General features: G+C 44.5%; 3 protein-coding genes across 4 annotated transcripts; all 3 read right to left on the reverse strand.

Annotated features, from left to right (window-relative positions):
- Positions 1–418: 418 nt before the first annotated feature.
- Positions 419–2,778, reverse strand: LOC123141751 (cytochrome P450 72A15). Its single transcript, XM_044560826.1, has 4 exons — positions 2,145–2,778; positions 1,697–1,941; positions 1,159–1,543; positions 419–1,057 (listed from the first exon to the last, which is right to left on the reverse strand). The coding sequence occupies exons 1-4, from the start codon at positions 2,670–2,672 to the stop codon at positions 632–634; spliced, it is 1,584 nt and encodes a 527-aa protein (XP_044416761.1). The 5' UTR covers positions 2,673–2,778; the 3' UTR covers positions 419–631.
- Positions 2,779–11,284: 8,506 nt separating this feature from the next.
- LOC123145391 (potassium transporter 25) lies at positions 11,285–17,200 on the reverse strand. Of its 2 annotated transcripts, none has more exons than XM_044564794.1 (9): positions 16,858–17,200; positions 16,250–16,730; positions 16,105–16,158; positions 15,659–15,919; positions 15,503–15,555; positions 13,324–13,447; positions 12,959–13,213; positions 12,414–12,820; positions 11,285–12,252 (listed from the first exon to the last, which is right to left on the reverse strand). In XM_044564794.1, exons 1-9 carry the CDS (start codon positions 16,897–16,899, stop codon positions 11,626–11,628), a joined length of 2,304 nt encoding a protein of 767 aa, XP_044420729.1. In that variant the 5' UTR covers positions 16,900–17,200; the 3' UTR covers positions 11,285–11,625. The 2 variants fall into 2 exon arrangements, with proteins under 2 accessions (XP_044420729.1, XP_044420728.1); XM_044564793.1 differs by having other exon boundaries at positions 16,250–16,733.
- LOC123142642 (uncharacterized) lies at positions 16,933–18,305 on the reverse strand. The gene is made up of 3 exons (XM_044561464.1): positions 18,294–18,305; positions 17,394–17,698; positions 16,933–17,230 (listed from the first exon to the last, which is right to left on the reverse strand). The coding sequence occupies exons 1-3, from the start codon at positions 18,303–18,305 to the stop codon at positions 16,933–16,935; spliced, it is 615 nt and encodes a 204-aa protein (XP_044417399.1).
- Between the last annotated feature and the right edge of the window lie 2,992 nt (positions 18,306–21,297).

The following is a 21,297-nucleotide window of genomic DNA, read 5'->3' on the forward strand; positions in this document are numbered from 1 at the left end:
CGACGAGGCATGCAATCTCATTCACACCCACTTGCATAAACTCAAGTGGAGAAGCACATCCCTTTCATAGGACCACATTTCTTTGGAGCTCGGTTCGGGGTCCGATGGACCTCGTAAGGCTTGGATCGCCGATAGTTAGGGAGTTTCAGAAAAGGTTACACTCTCGGCGTTCTCTGAGACAAGCCCATCTCTCAATGCCTCTCCTCATATAGGAGTAGGCCGCGCTCCCGCGAGGGCGTTTGAACCTATTCAAAAAACATCCACGAGTCAAACTTGGTTGTGTACGCCGACCTTCGCTATAAGGACGGCATGCACACCTCCGCTCATATTATTCTTGACCATGTTACTAACGACACCATAGTCGAAAGTTATTTTCATAACAACACGTATACGTGTAACTCAAGCCTACAAGCAAGATCCAATACATTATGACAACATTTTTATTCACTCATACATAATTCATCTTACACAAACTAACATTGTTTACAGATAATTCAAATGCATAGATTATCTTACACAAACCTATATTGTTTACCCGAATAGTTAAAATACAGAGTTCATCTTACAAAAGCCAAAATTGTTTACACCGATAATTAAGAACAACCAAATATTGGCTTAAATGTGTACCTAGTCAGATAGCTCTGATCTTAATTTGCGCACCATGCATCGGTTGCAATGTCATCACGGTATGAGGTGCATGCGTATATGATGGCGCGAGCTCAAACTCGAAATGCTGAAGGATCATGCTTAGCGCCATCTTGGCTTCGAGCATTGCAAAGTTCTGGCCGATGCACACCCGTGGCCCCCAACCAAATGACAAGAAGGCGCCTGGATGCTTGGATGCCTTGGAAATCCCCTGGGCAAATCGGTCTGGTTTGAACTCATTGACATCACTCCCCCATATGTCTGGATCATGATTGATGAATAGAACTGGCACCTCAATGAACACACCCGATGGGTATCTGACACCTCCTATATCCATATCCTTATATGTTTTCCGGCTAAAAACTGTAGCTGATGGATACAACCGAAGAACCTCGTGAAGGATCATGGTCACCTACAATTAGTGGAAAGAAAAATCAACTATTTATACCCTGAAAGTCATGGTACCTTACACAGTTGCGAAAACAAAATACATCAATTTCAGCAAGTACTCACCGTTTTGAGTCGGCTAAGGCCCTCGTACTCGGGTTTGTTCTTCCTAAATAAACCTAGGACCTCCTCCCTCGCAAGGTCTTGCCACTCCGGATGCATGCTTAGTACAATCATTGTCCATGTGAGCAGCACCGACGTTGTCTCCATTCCTGCCAAGTAGAATAGTTTGCACTCCTCGATGACATCTTCCATTGCCATTCCTTGGCTAGGTTGGCCATTCTCGTCCACGTCCTTCATATTCGACTCTAGCAACAGGCCTAGTAGATCATTTTCGGATTTTTCACCTTCTTCCATAGCTCGCATTCTTTTATTGATTAGACCTTGTAAAATTGATTCAACCTCCTTGTTGTTTTTGCGCATCTTCAGATTGTTCTTGGTTGGCAACAATCTGCGGTACATCAAGCAGGTCCCACAACATAAAAATAGCGTAACCAAAAGGAAAAAGTATTCATGAAAATACTGACTGAGATTTTCAAGAAATTTAAGCCATTCAAAAATTAGCAAAAGCGAAGAAAAACCCGAGAATCACATAATAACGCACAGGTAACCCGGAATAATAATCCTCTGGACTGCACCAACAAAGAGCTTAGCTTGCTCGGACTGCAGTTGGAATATCCGCCTTCCTTCGAGATAACTGCTACCGAAAGCTGTGCGGGAAATGACATCCCCGGTGAGGTTCTGGAGCTCCGGCCACACATCCACCTCGCACGATCCGCCAGAACCATGCAACTCCTTCCATCTGGTGACAAGCTCTTCACAGCTCGCAGAAAAAGCCGGTAGCATGAGCTGCAAATTAAGTCATAAACTAACAATGAGCCATAATTAATCATGCTTGGTGGCAAACTATTCCAGGACGTTACGTAAGTATAATTTTTTTTTAAAGTTGAAATTGAAGTGAAATTTGAAGATAACGTAAATAAATTGTACATTTCATACCACAGAAACTGAAAGGAAAATTGTCTAAATTGTGTGCAATTCTTTCCGCTGACCTTGAGCTTCTCAAGATGGAACGCGGGATTGAGGATCCTCCTGTGCTTGACCCATTTCTCTCCCTCATGGGTCGTCAGGCCGTTGGCGAGCAGCTTGGTGAGAGCCGGGAACTGCGGCTTCTCGAAGTGGCCAAACTTGTTGGACAGCACGTCCTTGATAAGCTCGGGGTCAGTGATGGCCACGTTGGCCACCGGCCCGAACCAAGAGAAGCACGGCTTGCCGTTGTCCCGGACGTTGTTGTGGAGGAACGGGATGACGCGGGGGACGATGTCGTGGCAGCGCAGCGGCAATGGCTTGGACCAGGCCTCGTCGTTGAGCCGGCCGAAGTCCTTGAGGTCGCCCATGAGGAAGCGGTACGGCGTGCCGCCGACGCCCTGCGCGCGCAGCGTCCTCTCCAGCCGCCGCGGGCGCCACCACAGCCGGTCCAGCAGCAGGCGGGCCTGCCACAGGAGCGCAGAGCCCGTGAGCCCGTACAGGAGGTAGCTCCATGGCACCGCCGCCGCCGCAGCTGCAAGGTCAAAAGCCATTTTTCTCAAAAGTCAAGAGATGTTGGGCTACTAGAAGCTGAAAGAGTGTGCATTGACTGGCGGCATATTTGGCATCGTCTTATATAGAGGTGTCCCTGGGTAGGAGGTTGATTAGGAGCTTGATTAGTCTCTTCTTTGCATTTGTTTTAACATTTCTTGGAGTGTAAGACTGGTTTGGCATCGTGTTATGTAGCGGTGTCATTGTGTTGTTGGATCACCGTCTTCATCCCATTTGTTAAATGATTTCTTGCGGTAGAAGACTAATGGATATGCTTGCAGCGAGCTTGGAGAAGAAGAAAGTTCGACCGGGAAAAGATCGGTCAAACGGTGGTGCCGGCCACCCACGTGGGACATCTTGTTGCTACTCTGCTTTGTCACTGATCTCATTTCTTTTTCTTATCCAGGTTAAATTACTGATCCACGTTTTTTTAGGTAAATATACTGGAAGTCATAGAACTTAAACGTGACAGTTAATTTGATGCATAAATTTATAAAGTAGTACGTGATTGCAGTCATCTAACTTGATCGTGCTTTTAAATACAATCACATTTCCCGTATGCGGACATATCTGCTGCCTGTGTGGCACGTTAGTGTGCTTATGGCCCACTGTCGGACACGGGAACCGCTGGGAACGAGGTGTATGTGTTTTCTTATCAAAAACCCCTCACATTTTTTCCTACTTACGCATGAAAGGCCCTCTAACGACCCTCCAATTGCAAAAATTATAAAATGGCCTGCCAAGTTTTGAACCTAGCAGCAAGCATTGATAGCCAACTCGTCTAACGGGGTGATTCATGTCTAACTAGACCATGAAGGCGTGTGTTGGCCTGCTACACATGTTATGATTTTAACTATTGATAGTTTTGTCATCTATGTGAGGTTAGGGCCTCCAACGCCGACCCGTAAATTTCCTCCCGCATCCGTCCGCAAACACGGATGCGGGAGGTGGCGCCCGCACACTACTAGAAAAAGGCTTACTAGTGGCGCACCAGTTTTGCCTACTAATGGCGCACCACTGGTGCGCCACTAGCATCACGCCACTAGTATTTTTTACTAATGGCGCACCAGTGGTGCGCCATTAGTATATGCCATGGTGCGCTATTAGTATAGGCCACGGTGCGCCATTAGTATTTTTGAATTTTGAAGGCGGGAAAATAGTAGTGGCGCACCGTCTAGCCCTCACCATGCGCCATTGCTATTTTTGAATTTTGAATTTGGATCTGGATCGCGATTTTTTTGCCCATTTTTTGCTCGTTTTTTTGCACGATATCATTTCAAATTTTGTTCCTGTTTTTGGATCTTGTACGTTCTTTTGCCGTGTTCTTTTGCCGGAGAGGAGTTCGTCGGAGAGGAGGAGGAGGAGGTCGCCGGAGAGGTGCTCGCCTACATCGCCGGAGAGGAGGAGGAGGTCGCCGGAGAGGAGTTCACCGGAGCATCGGAGAGGACGAAGGAGAAACCATGAGGGGAGCTCACCGAAGAGGAGGGAGGAGGAGCTCACCAAAGAGGAGGGAGTAGGAGCTCACCGGAGAGGAGGGAGGAGGAGCTCACCGGAGAGGAGGGAGGAGGAGCTCACCGGAGAGGAGGGAGGAGGAGGTCACCGGAGAGGAGGGAGGTGGAGCTCACCGGAGAGGAGGGAGGAGGAGCTCACCGGAGAGGAGGGAGGAGGAGCTCACCGGAGAGGAGGGAGGAGGAGCTCACCGGAGAGGAGGGAGGAGGAGCTCACCGGAGAGGAGGGAGGAGGAGCTCACTGGAGAGGAGGGAGAAGGAGATGAAGTGGAGGAGAGGTGGAGTGGAGGAGAAGAATGAAGAATGAAGAGGTAAGGAGGAGAGGACACGCCCAGCCATATATACGGCATAGTAATGGCGCACCGTGGGCAGGTGCGCCATTACTATTTTTTATTTTTTTTTTTATTTTTAATTTTGAAGGGGGGAAGATACTAATTGCGCACCATGGGGAGGTGGGCCATTAGTAACTTTTTTTTATTTTTTTGATTTATTTTGAATTTTGAAGGCGGGAAGATACTAATGGCGCACCATGGGCAGGTGCGCCATTAGTAACTTTTTTTATTTTTTTAATTTATTTTGAATTTTGAAGGCGGGAAGATAGTAATGGCGCACCATGGGCAGGTGCGCCATTAGTAAGTTTGAATTTTTTTGAATTTTTTTGCCTCTCCAGATCTTAAAAGCCCCGTATCTTTTTTTCTGTTAGGTTTTTGAGGATTTTGAAAATGTTTAACGGGGTTCCCCCAGTTAAATTCAGATGTAACTTTTTGAGTAGATGATTTTTCATATAAAAAACTTTTTCATCCGAGTTCGTATGCAAAAGTTATGCCCATTTTAAGAAATTCCAGAGAGATTTTGCAAATAAAGTCGAAATTCATATTTGTTAATTTTCCCAACAACTAGACCACATATCACATGGGAAACTTGTTTTATTTTATTTTTTTGACATTTCCATCATTTTCTTTTATTTTTTCTAAAACTGAAAAGGCGGTCGGGGGGGTGCATTCGGTGGAATGGGCCAAGTTACTAATGGACTACTAATGGCGCACCACCCCCACGGTGCGCCATTAGTAGTTGAACTACTAATGGCGCACCACCCCAACCGTGCGCCATTAGTACTTTTTTAAAAAAAAGTTTGAAATAAAATTTGTAACAAAATTACTAATGGCGCACCTGTGAGTGGTGCGCCATTAGTAGTTCAACTAGTAATGGCGCACCGTGGGTGTGGTGCGCCATTAGTAGTTGAACTAGTAATGGTGCACCGTCCCACGGTGCGCCATTAGTACTTTAAAAAATAAAAATAAAAAAATTGAAAAAAAAAATTGAAACATAATTACTAATGGCGCATCGTGGGATGATGCACCATTACTAGTTGAACTACTAATGGCGCACCATCCCACGGTGCGCCATTAGTAGTTTTGAAAAAATTAAAAAAAATTACTAATGGCGCACCAACACATGGTGCGCCATTAGTATATAGTAATGGCGCACCACATGTCTGGTGCGCCATTAGTGGCCATATCATCTATAGCCCTTTTCCTAGTAGTGGCACATATTTCAACAACTTTTTAAACTAATAGGACGAAATTCGTGTAAACCAACCAGATTTTTATATAAACCGAACAACATTCATGCAAACACGGTGGATTTTCATCAAGTTCAGATAGAAATGGTTTTAGGTTGGCTTTTGTGGCAGTGTATGGCGTAGCCCAACCTGAACTTAAGCCCGACTTCCTTGCTGGTCTAGTTAGGATCTGTGGGGAGGAAAGGTTGCCAATTTTAGTCCGAGGGGATTTTAACATTATCATGAGGAGAGGAGAGAAGAATAATGACAACTACTATGGCCGGTGGTCATTCATGTTCAACGCGATTATTGAGAGTCTTAATCTGCGAGAGATCGACCTTACGGGTAGACAATTCACATGGGCGAATTCGTTACCTAATCCGACCTATGAGAAGTTGGACAAAGTGCTGACTAGTGTAGAATGGAAACAAAAATACCCTTTGGTATCGGTGCATGCTATGCAGCGTGCAATCTCAGACCACACGCCCCTGTTACTGGACTCGGGTGAAGCAACTCATATAGGTAACAAAATCCTTTTCTCTTTCGAATTGCGTTGGTTCGAAAAGGAGAATTTCTTAGATATTATTGCAAGGGAATGGGTTAAACCTGTGAGTGGTAATTCCAATGTTGAACGGTGGCAAAACAAGATTAGACACATTTGACAATTTTTAAGGGGTTGGGCCAAAAACGAAAGTGGGATTTATAAGCGAGAAAAAGAAAGACTGTTACAATTGATTGAAACTCTAGATCTCAAAGCGGAATCTACCCTTCTCAATAGGACTGAGCAGGATGCTAAGTCTCACGCAGAGCAGAAGCTTCGTGATCTTCTTAGAGAAGAAGAAATGTAGTGGGCCTTGCGTGCTAAGGTTCTCAAAGTTGTCCAAGGGGATGACAATACTCATTTTTCCGCATGATTGCAAATGGCAAACACTGGAAAAAGAAAATCATCCAACTTGAGCAGGATGAAGGGATGGTGGTCGGTCATGAGAACCTTAAGATATATATTTCGAATTATTATAAACAGCTCTTTGGGCCTCCTGTGGACAATGATGTGTCCCTCGATGAGCTCGTAGTTGAGGACATTCCTCAGCTTCGGTCAGATGAAAATTATCTGCACCATTTTTAGAGAAAGAGGTGTTTGAGGTGATTTCGCAAATGATACTGAATAAGGCGCCGGGACCAGATCGGTTTCCTGCTGAATTCTATAAGAAATGTTGGCATATCATAAAGGGAGACCTTCTGCCCATGTTCCAGGACATGTTCAATGGTCACCTACAACTTTTCCATCTTACCTTTGGAACAATAACATTGTTGCCAAAGAAAGAAGGAGCAGTTCGTATTGAACAGTTTCGACCGATATGTCTTCTGAATGTGAGTTTCAAAATTTTCACGAAGATGGAAACCAATAGATTGACACAGATTGCTCAGTCGGTGGTGCAACCGAGTCAGACGACCTTTGTGCCTGGGAGACACATCCTGGAAGGGGTTGTTGTCTTACATGAAACTCTTCATGAAATCCACTCGAAGAAACTCGATGGGGTGATTTTCAAGGTGGATTTTGAGAAGGCATATGACAAAGTCAAATGGCCTTTCTTACAGCAGGCAATGCACATGAAAGGTTTTAATGAGAAATGAAGGAAGCAGGTGGATTCCTTCATCCAAAAAGGCAGTGCCGGGATTAAGGTGAACGATGACGTGGGTCATTATTTCCAAACTCACAAAGGATTAAGACAAGGAGATCCGATGTCTCCTATTCTTTTTAATATCGTGGCCGATATGTTGGCTGTGCTTATAGGCAGGGCAAAGGAGAATGGCTTAGTAGGTGGAGTAGTTCCCCATCTGATTGATGGTGGGGTTTCCATCTTACAATATGCTGAAGATACTATCATATTCATGGAACATGATATTGCAAAGGCTAGGAATATGAAACTAGTACTTTGTCTCTTCGAACAAATGTCGGGGCTTAGGATTAATTTTCACAAGAGTGAATTGTCCTGCTTTGGTAGGGCCAAAGAGGAGCAAGAGGCGTATAGACATTTGTTTGGATGTGAGATGGGATCCCTACCTTTCAGCTATCTAGGGATCCCGATTCACCATCGTAAACTTACTACTAAAGAATGGAAATGCATCGAAGACCGATTTGAGGAAAAACTAAGCTGCTGGAAGGGTAAGCTTATGTCCTATGGAGGTCGGTTGGTGCTGATTAACTCAGTACTTACTAGTATGCCGATGTTCCTATTATCTTTCTTTGAAGTACCCAAGGGGGTACGGAAGAGGTTAGATTTTTATTGGTCTCGATTCTTCTGGCAATCGGATGAAGTTAAATCAAAATATCGCTTGGCAAGATGGGATATTATTTGCAAACCCAAGGACCAGGGGTGGGATCGAAAACCTGGAGGTTAAAAACAAATGCATGCTGAGCAAATGGCTCTATAGGTTATCAGTAGAGACTGATGGTATATGGGCACAGATTTTTGCGCAACAAATATTTACACTCTAAAACTCTGGCCCAGGTTATTGAAAGACCTAATGACTCACCATTCTGGATGGGGCTAATGAGGATAAAATATACCTTCTTTCATAGAACAAAATTCTTTGTTGGTAGTGGTACCACGACAGGATTTTGAGAGGACACGTGGTTAGGTGACACGCCGCTAGCCTTACAGTATCCCACCTTGTATAATATTGTGCAACATAAGGACTATTACGTGGCTTCAGTATTACAAGCAACACCGTTAAATATCCCGTTCAGGAGGTCCTTAATGGCAGAGCATTGGAATTCCTGGCTTCACCTTGTGCGGAGATTGATGGATGTTCAACTCTCTGACCAGCTTGATTCTTTCCAGTGGAAGTTAACTGGAAGTGGGGTGTTTACGGTCAAATCTTTGTACTTGGATCTAATCAATACTAGCCCAATCCCAAGATGGATTCATATTTGAAAGATTAAAGTTCCCTTGTGAATTAAAATCTTCATGTGGTTTGTCCACAAGCAAGTGATCCTTACCAAAAATATTTTACTTAGGCAAAGATGGGTAGGCGGTGCACATTGCTGTTTTTGTGAACGAGATGAAACAATACAACACCTTTTTATTGATTGCCTTCTCGCGAAGCTACTTTGGCGCACCATTCATATAGCCTTCAATATTACTCCTCCAGATAACATTGACACGCTATTTGGGATGTGGTTAAATGGAGTAGACTCAGTTATTGCGGCATGCATTCGGATAGGAATATGTGCTTTATTGTGGGCTATATGGAATTGTAGAAATGATATGATCTTTAACAGACAAAATATTTTGAATTTCTTGCAGGTCATCTTGAGAGCTACGGCATGGATCCGTATTTGGTCGTTACTCGCTCCTACGGACTCTAGGGAGCATTTGGCTACTGGGTGCAACTATTGGGAGATCGTAGCGCGGGGTATCTTCAATCGGTTTGGATGGCGACCCATTAATAGGATAGGTGTTTAGTCATCTCATCCTGTTTTATGCCGGTTGTGGCTTTATTTTATTTCAGATATTTTGTTTTCTTTTGCTCTGTTTGTGAGCTGTACTGGATTGCAGACTTTGTATTTCGTTGGCACCTTTTAATAATATGGCCGCATGCATCTGTCAGATGCAGAGGCCGGGGTTGAGCCTCCTTCTCATAAAAAATAGCACAAATCATCATACATAGCATGCAAATAAGTCTAGTACAACAATGTCTCAAATTCGACGAGATTTAACTGGATGTCCAACTAGTTTTTCATCAACGGGTCATGTCGTCCCACACATACTACCCCTTCAGCTTCATCCAACAGTGTGTGTACGTAAATGGTCATCCCTCTGTCCTGTGGTACATCACGGCAGTGCATACGGGCTACACAATGTGTAGAGCAACATTGATTGAACGAATGATTTAATCAACAAGTTGAAAAAGAAGAAGCAAAACTTACAATGTCCTCTGTCGCGTGCAATGGCCACCTTGCCTTCAGTTGAGTAACTACGTGACAAAACTTGGTGACGATGGTCTGGATGGCATACCATCAATATGATAACGACTTCACATTGCGATCAGGAATGACGTGCATGTCGTAGGGCGTAGTGTGCTTTCGTGCGTGAAATGATTCATGCGCTTGCTGCCAGAAGGTCCTCCCTCTGCTCCTGCCTACGAAATCCGCGGATATGGCCAACCATGCATCGCACAATAACTCATTCTCCATGGTCGAGTAATCCGTCATCCTTCTTAATCTAAAAAACCAACATGGCGTCCTAAAATAAGCTCAATGGCATTTGATTGAACACCTGTCGGGCGTGGTGGCCGCCATGGAGGTCCTCGACAGGGTGGTGGAGTGTACCTGAGTACAAAAGGCTCCAGGGTGGACAACGACGTCATTAAAGGCGAGCGGGCGCGTCGGTGCTGGCTGCGAACATCCGGCAATGCCTGTGTGGCGGCCGTAGAGGTACAACGGAGGTGGAGGTGGAGGGCGCAAAGCAAAGGGGGAAGTGACGGAGTGGAAGAAAATTGGACGGGAAGGGTGGATTTAGTGGGCATGGGGTGTCGGAGTCCAACGTGGCTGCTGTCCGGACTCCCGCAACCCCCCCCCCCCCCCCCCCTCTTACTTTGTCTCCACTTTGCGAAACAAAGTGTGTCCGGACCGCCGAGCGGACCGATATAGGACCGTGTTGGATGGTTTCCGCGGTTCGGACATATGCGGACGATTTGAGGGTCGGCGTTGAAGATGCCCTTATATCATGTACTATGTCTGAACTATAGGCCTGCAACACATGTTATAATTTTAATTTTAACTATTAGTTACTTGTTTGTAGTTTCCAAAAACAGGATTCCTATGCAATTAGTACTCGAAACAATAAGAAAGCGAAACAATAAGAAAGCGATGATGGAACCGAGAAATAAGGTTGTGTTATCTTGCAACATCACGTCAATGTTGTACATCTTGTTGTGCAGAAGCTAGTCGAGATATTTATGCATTCATTTCAATCGTTTGCCACTCATCGCACACGAAGCACGATTCGAACTATACAATCGTGTGTGTTATCACGACTTATCGCACGCGTCGGTCAGCCAACAGTGTGACGGCACAGTTCCCTTTTCAAGGATCAGCCGTCACACACGTGTTCAACTCTAGGGTTGTGTTATATGTGTGTCTTAATACCATCATTCTACACTAGTGCCAAAAAGGTAAGTAACTATAATTACATTTCCATTTGGCACCCAATAATACTCATGATTCTACTCTTATTTGTGAGGAATGTGTCGTTTGGACATTGACACATTCTACAAAAATTCAACATGTCATGCTTCAAAGAATGCTAGTACAAAATATATTTTGTATGGATCTAGAAATGATCGTGACCCATGCAGACTTCCAGTTCCACCAGTAATAAAGGAACAAGAACAAGAACATCAACAGCCTACAGATCAAGGAAGCCAAAACAAAGGCCAACTTAACCCAAGGCTTGACAGACACCCACCCGTTGCCGAGGCACAACTGCTAATTCTTGCGAGTATGCTGCCGGTGCATTGCACTATTAGTCACAGGTAATAAGAAAATAAAGTTTCTAAACATAAACATTTCTATCTTTCTGCTCACTTACAAACTTACAGTTGCACCAGTAAAGCAACATGAACACCAACAGACCAAGGAAACCAAACACAAGGGCCGGCCAACTCAACAAAAGGCTTTCGACACCTGATAGACAAAAATGCACTTAATGTAGGGCTCTCCAAGGATCTGCTGCTGCCTGTTTGTTAGCCCATGGTGTGCTCCAGCATCTACTGCCGTTTCTCGCGTTAGCATTGTCGGCGACGGGAGGGGATATATACAGACGGAGAAACAACACTTCATCTGATCTCTCTAACTTAACTTTCACACAGCTGCTACTATCAGACTTGGTAGACCATTCCTACCTCCAAGGTGGAAGCATGAGGTATGTTGGCGGCATAGGACGGGCCACGGCTGTTCCTCCTCAAGAACTCGTAGAAGAAGTTTATCACGATCCGCTTCACGAAACTAGACCCGCTCTTGGCCTTCATGTGGGAGTGACCCAGAATGAAGGACATGCCAGCCTCCCTTGCGTCCATCAGGTCCTGCAGCTCGCTCCGCACCTCGGCGTCCACCTGGGCGCTCTTTGGCAGCACAAACCTCGCTTTCTTCCGCTGTGGTGCCACAGTTTGTTGGTTTATCTCCTTGTTAGGGGACGCCGGCCCATCAACTTCACCGTCACCGCCCTCCTCCCACAATGGAATGGCACCGCTGCTAATGGAGGAGAGCTTCTCGCTGCCTTCCACGAAGCCGTTCTGGTCGGCGCCCCCACTGCGGATGAACTCCGCGATGCTGTTGATTAGCTCCTTCTCAAACTCCAGGTCGTCCTGCTGCACGTCACGGTACCCGTATCTGACGATGACACGGTATAGCCTGTACTCTTTCGGACCAATGCGACCCACCAGAAATCTCTCTTCTGGTTCAACATGTGGCACTGGAACTGATTTAACACAAAGAAAGACCAGTACCTGTTCAAAAGTGTAATCTATAAGCACTCTACAAGCTAGTGGTGGAATGGACTAATTTATCGGAACTTCTAAGGATTCAGACAAACTGGTATAATTTGCTCAACAAACATCTTGGAAGGATGCACGCTGAATTGAAAAGATATGGTAAGGTGCCTCCATACCTGGTGAAATGCTGGCAGATTTGTTACGAAATGGGAGAAAATGGCTGGAATTCCAGACATAAGCTCTGTATGTATCAGCCCAATGCCTCGAACACGAACAATTCCCAGTGAAGGGCCGAGGTTCAACAGCCAGTTTACTGAAACCTTGTTTTGAACATCAAACTCGTACTTCTTTATTGTGCCATAGTGCCACACAGACATGACCACCATAAATATGAAGGAAAGGGTAATAGGGACCCAGGCACCTTCATGAAACTTGCCAAGGGAAGCTGAGAAGTACATTACTTCGATTGAGCCAAAGAAAATCAGGAAACCAAGGGCAATGAAGATACTTTTGTTCCAGACAAGCACGATAACCAATGACATTAAACAAGTGGTGACAAGCATAACCGTTATGACCGCAAGACCTTGTATAAAGAAAGTTGGAGGGTTAGGACTGCCGCAATTATAAATTCATTTCAGTACACGAAAATACAAAAAGAAAATAGCATCTGCATTTCTTGGTGTCCATAGGAAAGAACTGTCATCATATTAACTCGTCTCACCTTGTGCGTTCGCCAAGTGCTTTGTGTTATTGAAGCCAATAGTAACAGCCAGACACAGTATCATCAGGATCCAATTGATCTCAGGTATGTATATCTGACCATGCACCGTAGAGGATGTGTGCACGATCTTTACACCAGGGAAGCAACTTAGTGCAGAGCACTGCTTGATAATTGAGAAGGTACCAGTAATAATCGCTTGGCTTCCGACTACAGATGCTAGGATAGCGATCACTAGAACAGGCCATCTGAGTTTTTCTAGAAGGACAGTTGTATACATCAATGCTCGAAAATGCGCAAATCTTATACTTGTCAATTATTTTACCAGCAATAATTAAAATAACAAAAGGCAAACCCAAAAAGGATACCTGGTACTGAAACATAGAACCCAATATGATAGCTATTCTCAAAGCTGTGGTGTTGAGAGATATAGGCAGCCTGCCCCATATAAGCCAGAACAAGAGCTGGATAAACCACTGATATGAACGCAATCTGATTGAAGCAAAAACATTGAGATAAGTAATTGATGATAATCCAGATTTTAGTTTAAGAATTGTGAGTACCACATGGATACTAAAAGCTGGAACTCTGTAGAAGATAATGTGAAATATAGGAGTAACAAGGACACTGATCCTACATACAATAGTCCTATATACTGAGTCACAACTGATTTATTTCTCAAAATAAACAACAGACTAAAGTTGTGTCTCCTAAATCAGAGGGAAAAACAAAGATCACCAGGTATCTTGCAAGTAAAGATATACATCTGTACAAGATTAAAATACTGATTGACCTTTTAAGGAGATCAGTTCATTAGTATTGCCATTCAAATGGAATCTACACACCTATGCAGAAAACAATATACTAGAGAGATGGTTGCTATCAAATACGATTTTTACTGAACAAGTACTTGACAGCTATCTAAACAGTTACTAACTAAAGCCTGAAGGAAGGAAAGAACAAATGGTAAGTGGACCAAACAAGGGGATAAATTTAAGGACAATTAGAAGAAAAGAAGGATAAATCACTTTTAGATTTTAGCACAATTCTATTATAGTACAAATATATACATATGTGATCCACGTATATAAGGATAAAGGATGCAACAATAATTTCTAATACCGCTATTTTAGCACAAATGGTAGCATAACTTCTATTTCAGCATAACTTCTATTACAGTACAAATTACAACATCCTCCATATAACACGCTAGATTGAACTCTCCTCGGGAATTTTTTAATAGAATTATGTGAACTTATCACAACTTAGATAGTATCAAAAAAAGATATGACTACAATAATACTCCTTCCGTTCATAATTATAAGATGTTCTAACTTCTTTTCTCAATCGGATGTATATAGACACGTTTTAGTGTGTTTGTTCAATCATTTCAGTCCGTATTTAGTCCATATTGAACTATCCAAAACATCTATATTTGTGGACGAAGGGAGTATTAAATAAGGTCATCAACCATAGTGACACAAGTAAGAAATGTGAAACATGGTGTGCAATACCTCGTACTTTGAAAAGAGGGATTGTAAATAGTAATTAGTAGGGTGCAGAAAACAATATACTCAAGAGACGGTTGCTATCAAGTACGATGTTTACTGAACAAGTACTTGACAGCTATCTATAACAGTTACTCCCTAAAGCCTAAAGGAAGGAAGGAACAAATGTTAGGTGGACCAAACAAGGGGATAAAATTATGGACAATTAGAAGAAAAAAAGGATATCACTTAGATTTTAGCGCAACTTTTTTTACAGTACCAAATAGACATATGTGATCCTCGTATTGTCTATTACAACATCCCCCAGTATATAACACCGGTAGACTTGGAAACTCTCCTTCGGGCCTTTTTAATAGAAATTATGTGAATTTATCACAACTTTAATAATATTAAAAATGATATGACTACAATAATATTATTTTATATCTATATAACGTATCGACACACAAATAAGGTCATCAACCATAGTAACAAGAAAGAGCAGTGCTATACGGACGATAAAACACGGACGATTCACGCACGACAGTGAAATCCAGCCACGCATGCAGCTGTACAGGGGAGCAACGGCCGCCGGATACTTAGTCGTCTTCACATCGTCTATGCTTTTATCGTGTGTATAGCAGTTTCGAACAAGAAATGCGAAACATGTTGTGCAATACCTCGTACTTTGAAAAGAGGGATTGTAAATAATAAATTAGTAATTAGTAGGGTGTTATCAAGGGATTAATTAACTCATACTTTAAAAAGAGGGGTTGTAAATAGTAATTAGTAGGGTGCTATCAAGGGATTAATTGTGTGTTTCAGATGTTCAACTTAATCACTTGAGCCTATAGATCCGACTGGATGGATGGTTTGCGTCACCCTAACTTATATATATATATATATAATATATATATATAATATATATATATATGGTAGGACTTTATTTTCCTCTTTGAATTGATTCATGCACGTAATTACTGAATGGTGTATTCAGAATTAAATTGGGAAGTTCGTATTTGGCAAATTGACAGAAGGGGTATCACCGAAACAGTCCTACCTGAATTGATCTTTGCGAGAAATGTCCAAGATCTGCATACATAGCTTCCGAGCCTGCAGGTAATAGCATTTCAAATACGTCTGTGTTTTTGTGTGTAGTATAACCCCTTAACAGAGTCACAGCTAAGCAGTAGGCAACAGCCTACCTTATCCATACCTGTTACACAGAGAAGGATTCCACCCAGTGACAACCAGCCACCTTTTTGGGTCTTCTTGAGAAATTGGTACATGTAGTACGGCGAAAGGGCTCGATACACATGGTGGTTCCAGTGGATGATATTGTAGAGCCCGATCATGCTTATGCAGAGAAGCCAAATGCAGACGATTGGCGCAAAGATAAACCCAACTCTGTGTGTGCCATAGTGTTGCAGAGCAAACAAGCATATAAGTATGGCGCACGTCACCGGAAGCCCTACATCTGCACATTGGCACGCCACATTAAGCATCCATATGCATGGTCCTCCAATCAAACATAGCAAGTTAGCACCAGTCGAATGCTCAAATGATAAACCAGCTCAATAGGAACCAGCAAGTAAAATCAAGCATTGATAATGTAGCAATAGTAGATAGAAACAACTGAAAGAAGAAACGGACTGGACCTACATTTGTGTTGCGCCTTCTCCATTGATAGCTCGAGCCCCGAGACCGCGGAGGACACTGAAAAGGGTTGGAGGAAGCACGTCGCTGGCGTCAGAGGGCCAAGAGACTGATTGAACGAGATGGGAGGGAGAGGGGTGAAGCAACAAACCGGAGAGCGCAGGGGTGAGCACGCCGTCGCCGATGAGCATGCACGTCCCGAGCAGCGCGAAGAGCAGCAGGAGCCGCTGCAGCACCCTGTACCTCTCCAGCACCGTCCTGGCCCTGGACCGGTCGCCGCGACGGCCGGCGGCGTCCTTGTCGTCCGCCATGAGGTCCTCGCTGTTGCCGCCGCCGGGAAGGAGGCCGGCGCGCACGTGGCGGCAGATGAGGGAGTAGAGCGCGAAGGTGCCGCCCTCGCCGCCGTCGTTGGCGCGGAGCACGATGAGGACGTACTTGAGGAGGGAGATGAGGGTGAGCGTCCAGAAGACGAAGGAGAGGACGCCGTAGATCTCCTCGTTGCCCGCCGTGTGCGTGATGTCGTCGCCGGCGAAGGCGCTCTTGAAGACGTAGAGCGGCGACGTGGCCACGTCGCCGTACACCACCCCGAGGCTCTGGTACGCCAGCAGCAGCACCGCGCCCCACGACTCCCCCTGCTTCCGCCGCGCAGCAGCAAGAAGAAGAAGCAGCAAAACCCGTCAGCACACAAACAAAGCCGCCCGAGCGAAGCTCCGGCGCCGAATCCAAGAAACCAGAGCGCTCGCTCGCTCGCTCACTCACCTTCCGCGGGGCCCCCGCGCCGTGCGCGAGCTCCAGATCCATGCCTTGCTCGCGTCCGCCCGGACTGCCCGCGCCTCAATGCGCCGCGGCGCCCATGGGAGAGCCCGCGCTCCAAATCACCGGAAGAAGACGGACGGACGATTCCCGCCCGGCAAACCGCACCGCGGGGCACACAGCAGGATTTATCGCCTTGGACGCTTCCGGGAGAATCCTCCTTCCTCCTCCGACGCGCACTCGCCGTCTCCAACCAGCTTTGCTCCTCCTCCGGGCCACGAAGACGGAAGCGGCAGCGGCGGCGGGTGCTTTTCTTTTGCCGCTCCGAGAAGGCCGCGACGAGTCAAACAAAACAAGTGAAGGGAACAGGGTCGGGCGGCAGTGGCGTAGCTAGGGGGTGGCCAGGGTGGTCCATGGACCACCCTGGAATTTCCCCATAGTGTATTAAAAATATATTTCTTTGAAAATAAATAAACTTATGTAAATATTTCTATTGGTGGACCACCCTGACTTATTGGGCTGGCTACGCCACTGTCGGGCGGAGAGACTGGAGAGCAAAGCCCGAGTGACCAGCCAACCAACCAAGCGGGTGCAAGAGGAAGAAGATAGGGACTACTGGTAGCAGTAGATGCGGGATGGCGCAGCGGTGGGCTCCACTCCTAGCTCCGGCTGGGGCGAATTTTTTTATGTGGAGGTCGGGCGACGCGGAGCGGATCCTTGTAGCCGCGGAAGGTGGCAGGAAGGGAGGGCGGACGGATCGATCAATCGGGGCGGGACGGGACGCGTGGGCGATCGCGTCGGGCGCGATACGTGGTCGCGGCTTTTGTGTCACGCCTGCGACTATCTTCTATCCATTGTGCGTGGCTTTTAACGCCGGGGCATGTGCTTTTCGCTGGGGTTTGCTTGGTCGCCTTTTGCGCCCGGCTGCTTTAGTCGGTGAACAGCGGGTTACACATGTTGTTAGGGTGGAGCGGGAATCTGCTTATACTTATTACACTCTGGTGGTCGTGTCGTGGTGTTCAAGGATCACGGGAAGAAGGTGGCGGGCGAGCGGGTGAGCGAGCGAGCGAGCGATGTTGCATGGCACGGCATCGGACTCTTTGGCTGGCGTGCAGGGACAGGAAATATATGGTTACATATGGCGTCTCTTCTTGGACTGCACTGTTAGAGGACGGGGTAGACATTTTGTGGAAGGGATGAGCCCATTGACTCGTAAAAGATGGGATGCAACGGAGGAGGACGGTCAGCGGAGGACTCAAGAATTAGACTCTACTAGGTTTATTGTTATGTACTTTCAGCCATCTACAAAAGGCGTACACCGGTTACATGAATTCCATGAAGGAAGGGCGTTATGAGCCCGTTTCTGGGTGGACTGCCCAAAATGACTCCGCCTTCCGTTTTCGCGTTCTCTTATCCTGAGAAAAGTTGCTTCACACGCTGACTCTCCTAGCCATGGCTCGCCCCTTCATTCTCCACATTTGGCGATGTTCACATACGGGTGTGGCTATTTCTTATCTAGATGAGAGTTAACTATGCCGCATCTAACTCGTGCACCATTTCATATCACATGCATTTTTCTTTTATTTTTTACTTGAATATTCAAAAGGTATAGGAGTTAGATGTGACTTTGTTTAGTCTCATCTAGATGACATAAATGATGAGCGAAAATCACTGGAATTGAGGAGAGGTACGACATCTACTTGCGTTACCGGGGGTAAGAATAATAGTTTTTCATTTGATCACACGTTTGTTTGGTCTACGTGCGGAAAAGCTTCACGCTTTTTATTCAAACGGGTGAAGTATGTTTTGCTCAAAATGATTCTCCTCCTAGTGAACGACAATACTTCCATCAACATTGACGTGCTTGTGGTGACTTCACTTGTCTTATAACTAAGATTTTAATGGCTATCCTCCTAGTGAACGACAATACTTCTGTCAGCAATGACGTGTTGTCATTACTTCACCAATCTCCGAGCTATCTAACTCTAGCCTTGAACGCTTGTTTGTGTGAAAGTGTATGTGCATTTACATTACTTGGTGTATAAAAAGCAATATAAAATTCAAGTGGATTATAGTTATAATTCTACTTATCAAGCAACCAACGTAGGTAACTTTTAAGACATACACTTCACTAAAATTCCCTCCAGATCCTTGGAAGCCTCTTTCCTATTGTAAATAATAGGCATTGGCCTATGTATTTTCGCATTAAAGAGAAAGCAACGTGTGTGGAGAACATGCGGGATTTAGTCTGATACTGCCAATGAATTTCTCCACATACTGTGGATTCAAGTGATTGAAGGTATGCCATTCTTTTGATGAGGTTCGTGGGAAGCAACCTATAAATTCGGAGAAACAAATAGAGAGTGGTGGGAGAGACGAAGGGGTATTGTATTGGACTTCTCAGAGAAAAAATAATGAAAACTGAACTCAAACTTGTCATTTATGAGTTGAAGGGCATATAGATACATTCCACAAGAAAAGTGATCCAAAGAGCTTTGTACAAAAAATCTGAATATTTCATTTTCAAAATTTCTATATAAAACCATGCAATCCAAAGAGACCATCATCTGAGAATACACTCGTAGAACCATCTAGCTAAAATGAATTTACAATTAGGGAAATACCCCAATGGTGAAATTGACGCTAAGATACATTCCATGGGGAAGTGATCCAAAAAGCTTTGTAGGTAAAATCTGAATATTTCATTTTCCAAATTTCTATATAAAAAAGCATGCAATCCAAAGAGACCCTTATCTGAGAGTCCCTATACACCCATCGGGCCATCTAGCTAAACCATAATTTACAATTAGGGCAACACACCATTGGTAAAATTGAAGCTAAAAGTAAGTACTCTTTTTCAAGATGCCTCTCGCGCCGATCTCGCATGCATGGTGCAAGAACTGCTTGGGAGTTAATTCCGGATTACGCTCATGCACTGTTTGGAATTAAATTTCCTCGAACAACGGGAGTTAATACCGGGTTGCACGCATGCATCTTTGGAATTAAATTCCCTCGAACAACGGGAGTTAATACCGGATTGCACGCATGCATCTTTGGAATTAAATTCCCTCGAATAAAGATGGGATATACATCGGCATAATAAGAACGGACACCGCTTGTTTGGCCTAATAACCCTGGACGGAGAAAGTAGCTACATCTCTCATTGTCCTTTGGTTTGTAAGTTCATACGAGGTGACGTAAATGATTATGATCATCTATATTTATGAAATTTATTCTTCCATGCACTGGTGTTATCTTAGTTGGATGGTGCATTTATAGATGCAAAGTGGATCTCTATTGTCAAGTCTTATCTTGACCTGGCTATGATACCCGGACAATAGAAGAAACAATGTGTATTAGATGGAGTGAACCAAGAGTATGAATAGCATGAGTGACTCAAAAGGATAAAAGCACTAGTGTATGTTGGTACATTTTTTGATCGCCTTACTAAAGGTAAAGTGCAAGAAGTTCATTATATCATTATCACTATGGATGGTAGATTGTACTTCGGCAAGTATGCGACCGAACCTAATGCAATGTGTTTTAGTTTGTACATAATATCATAGGTATTAGGAACCATACATGAAGTAAAAGCCAAGTGATTTTTGGGATGTAGGTGATAACCCACAAGTATAGGGGATCGCAACAGTTTTCGAGGGTAGGTATTTAACCCAAATTTATAGATTCGACACAAGGGGAGCCAAAGAATATTTGAAGGTATTAGCAGCTGAGTTGTCAATTCAACCACATCTGAAGATTAATTATCTGCAGCAAAGTGATCAGTAGCAAAGTAGTTTGATAGTTTTGATAGTAGTGACAGCAGCAACGGTAACAGTAACAGTGATAGCAGTAATTTATAGCAAATGAAACAATGATGATAGCAATAGTAACGCAGCAAGATCAATAAGGATAAATTTGTACGCATTGGATCAGTGACTTGTTGGATGATATTCATCATGTGACAGTTATAACCTAGGGCGATATGGCAGTAGCTCCAGTTCATCGATATAATGTAGGCATGTATTTCGTAAATAGTCACACGTGCTTTATTAAAAGAACTTGCATGACATCTTTTGTCCTACCCTCCCGTGGCAGCGGGGTCCATATTGGAAACTAAGGGATATTAAGGCCTCCTTTCAATAAAGAACCGAAACAAAGCATTAACACATAGTGAATACGTGAACTCCTCAAACTACGGTCATCATCGGGAGTGGGCCCGGTTGTTGTCACTCCGGGATTGCCGGATCATAACACGTAGTAGGTGACTATAACTTGCAAGATCGGATCTAAAACATGGATATAATGATGAATTCATAAATGGTTCAGATCTGAGTTCATGGCACCCGGGCCCAAAGTGACAAGCATTAAGCATGGCAAAGTCATAGCAACATCAATCTAAGAACATAGTGGATACTAGGGATCAAGCCCTAACAAAACTAACTCGAT

The sequence above is a fragment of the Triticum aestivum genome, chromosome 6D (assembly GCF_018294505.1).
Source record: "Triticum aestivum cultivar Chinese Spring chromosome 6D, IWGSC CS RefSeq v2.1, whole genome shotgun sequence".
NCBI lineage: Eukaryota > Viridiplantae > Streptophyta > Magnoliopsida > Poales > Poaceae > Triticum > Triticum aestivum.